The sequence below is a fragment of the Echinococcus granulosus genome (assembly GCF_000524195.1).
Source record: "Echinococcus granulosus chromosome Unknown EG_S00055, whole genome shotgun sequence".
NCBI lineage: Eukaryota > Metazoa > Platyhelminthes > Cestoda > Cyclophyllidea > Taeniidae > Echinococcus > Echinococcus granulosus.
In genome coordinates this window covers 18373-20089 of record NW_020170435.1, presented here as the reverse complement: position 1 = coordinate 20089, position 1717 = coordinate 18373, and the positions used below count along the sequence as shown (strand labels likewise).

General features: G+C 37.9%; 1 protein-coding gene across 1 annotated transcript in view; it reads left to right on the top strand. All coding sequences in view use genetic code 11, as the record gives it.

Moving 5' to 3' along the window:
• The window catches only part of EGR_06316 (hypothetical protein), a gene marked incomplete at both ends in the record, with an annotated part of 1459 nt that extends 865 nt beyond the window's left edge, over nucleotides 1-594 (top strand). The window contains 2 exons of the mRNA XM_024495565.1: nucleotides 12-53; nucleotides 342-594. Of these exons, the coding sequence (XP_024349963.1) occupies nucleotides 12-53; nucleotides 342-594 (295 nt within the window). The remainder of the gene's footprint in view (nucleotides 1-11; nucleotides 54-341) is intronic.
• Nucleotides 595-1717: the final 1123 nt, after the last annotated feature.

Below are 1717 nucleotides of genomic sequence, written 5' to 3'. Positions count from 1 at the left end.
CCCTGCAACAGAAACGTCTCCTCCTACTTCTCCATCGCCAACTTCCATTTCCAGTTTGGGCACGTTCTTCTCTCTCCTGTTTTATGTTTTATTTCCTCCTCATTAATTTGTCTCTCCATTTTCTTCATTCGTTTTCTCGTTTTGTGGTATTTCTTATGCATTTTGAATTTAATCTTCACTTTCTATTATTATCCCTTCATGTTAGGTCCTTTATTTTTATCCGTTACCCCTTGATGTGTTTTCTTTCTTGTCAATTTTTATTTGCAATTTTGTTATTCTTGCTTTTCTCCATTCACTAATTAGTGTTTACTTTATTCCATTTTCTTTTGTGTTTTTTTCAGGTCCCTCTCTTCAAGTGACGGTGGCTTTAACTTGGACTTTGCCATTTTGGCTATTATCTGTCTCTTCGTGATATTACTTAACCATTCACGCAACCAATTTCAAGATGCTGGTGTTCGAAATCTACCATCTTCTGATGTCAAAGCATCCAAAGCACTTCCATTTCTACTACTTACCTCTTCATTTTTAAATTGTCTTTTTACACTACACTCTTTTTCATTAACACGCAGCCTGCTTATCCATTTGCTTTGTTAATCTTTGGTGACAACTTTCCAATGTTCGATTTGGAAGCCATCCACTTCACATCATACTGCTCCTGCTTCTGCACATTATCCGCAATCAAATAGATAGATGATGCACTTAGGAGCGCAATCTTTTTACAAATGTTCTAAGTGCTTTGAATATTTCAAAAATGTGGTTTTCCTTCGTAGACAGCCTTCACTTCGGTTAGGTTTATAGTTGTTGGGAGGACGTGTCAACTAATGCGCAGTAGGTGACAGGATGTTTTGTACACTCCAGAGCACAATACCGATGTCCGTGGTGACCCACTGATTCCAATGCGACTGTTAGTAAAATGCTTTTCATTACAGAGAAGAAGTTCTGCTATTAATTCTCCCCTATAACAACGTTTATGTTGGTAGTATGATGCTCTGCGACGTATTGTTGTCATCTCGATCTCTAATTTCAAATCTTTCTAAATCTATCAATAAAGTTAGTTGATTGCCGTGTTTGCTGTGATGTTTGTTGTTAGATCTTTACAGGTGTTTTGAACAGGTACATTGTTCACTGTTAATCCTGAGACTTGGAAACCAGTATGTTTTGTCGATGTAGTGGTAATGGCATAGCTATTACAGCATTTGACGGAGATGAAATGGACACCATTAGGGAGAGTCCAAGTAGATGGATACTTGGTCCTCGAGAACCTTGCGGTTAACATCTCATTTTTATTGTTAACATTTGGTAAAGCTCCACTTTTAATTCATCCTCTACGTAGATCGCGTAGAACTCTTATTTGCTGTACCATACTATACTCTCCACAAAATTAAAGTGGGAAGAACCTGTGTTAAAAGGTAAATGACGTCAGCACACCTACTTTGTGATCACCGTCCCCATAATGGTAGTAATTACTAGGAGATTGTATAATGCACAAAACCGATAGGAATAAATCACATTTTTATACGTTTTTTTAAATTCTGTTTACTTGAATAAAACTTTGAGTCGAGAGGCGGTCTTAGAACAAGATGGTTGTAATGGAACTGACGTCATTTACCTCAAAGGTAAAAGTGTACGTCGAACAAGCATAACCCTGACCACTGCACACCGTCCATAATATTACCGAGATAGACTGCCCCTACCCAATAAGCCTACTCGTCCAAGA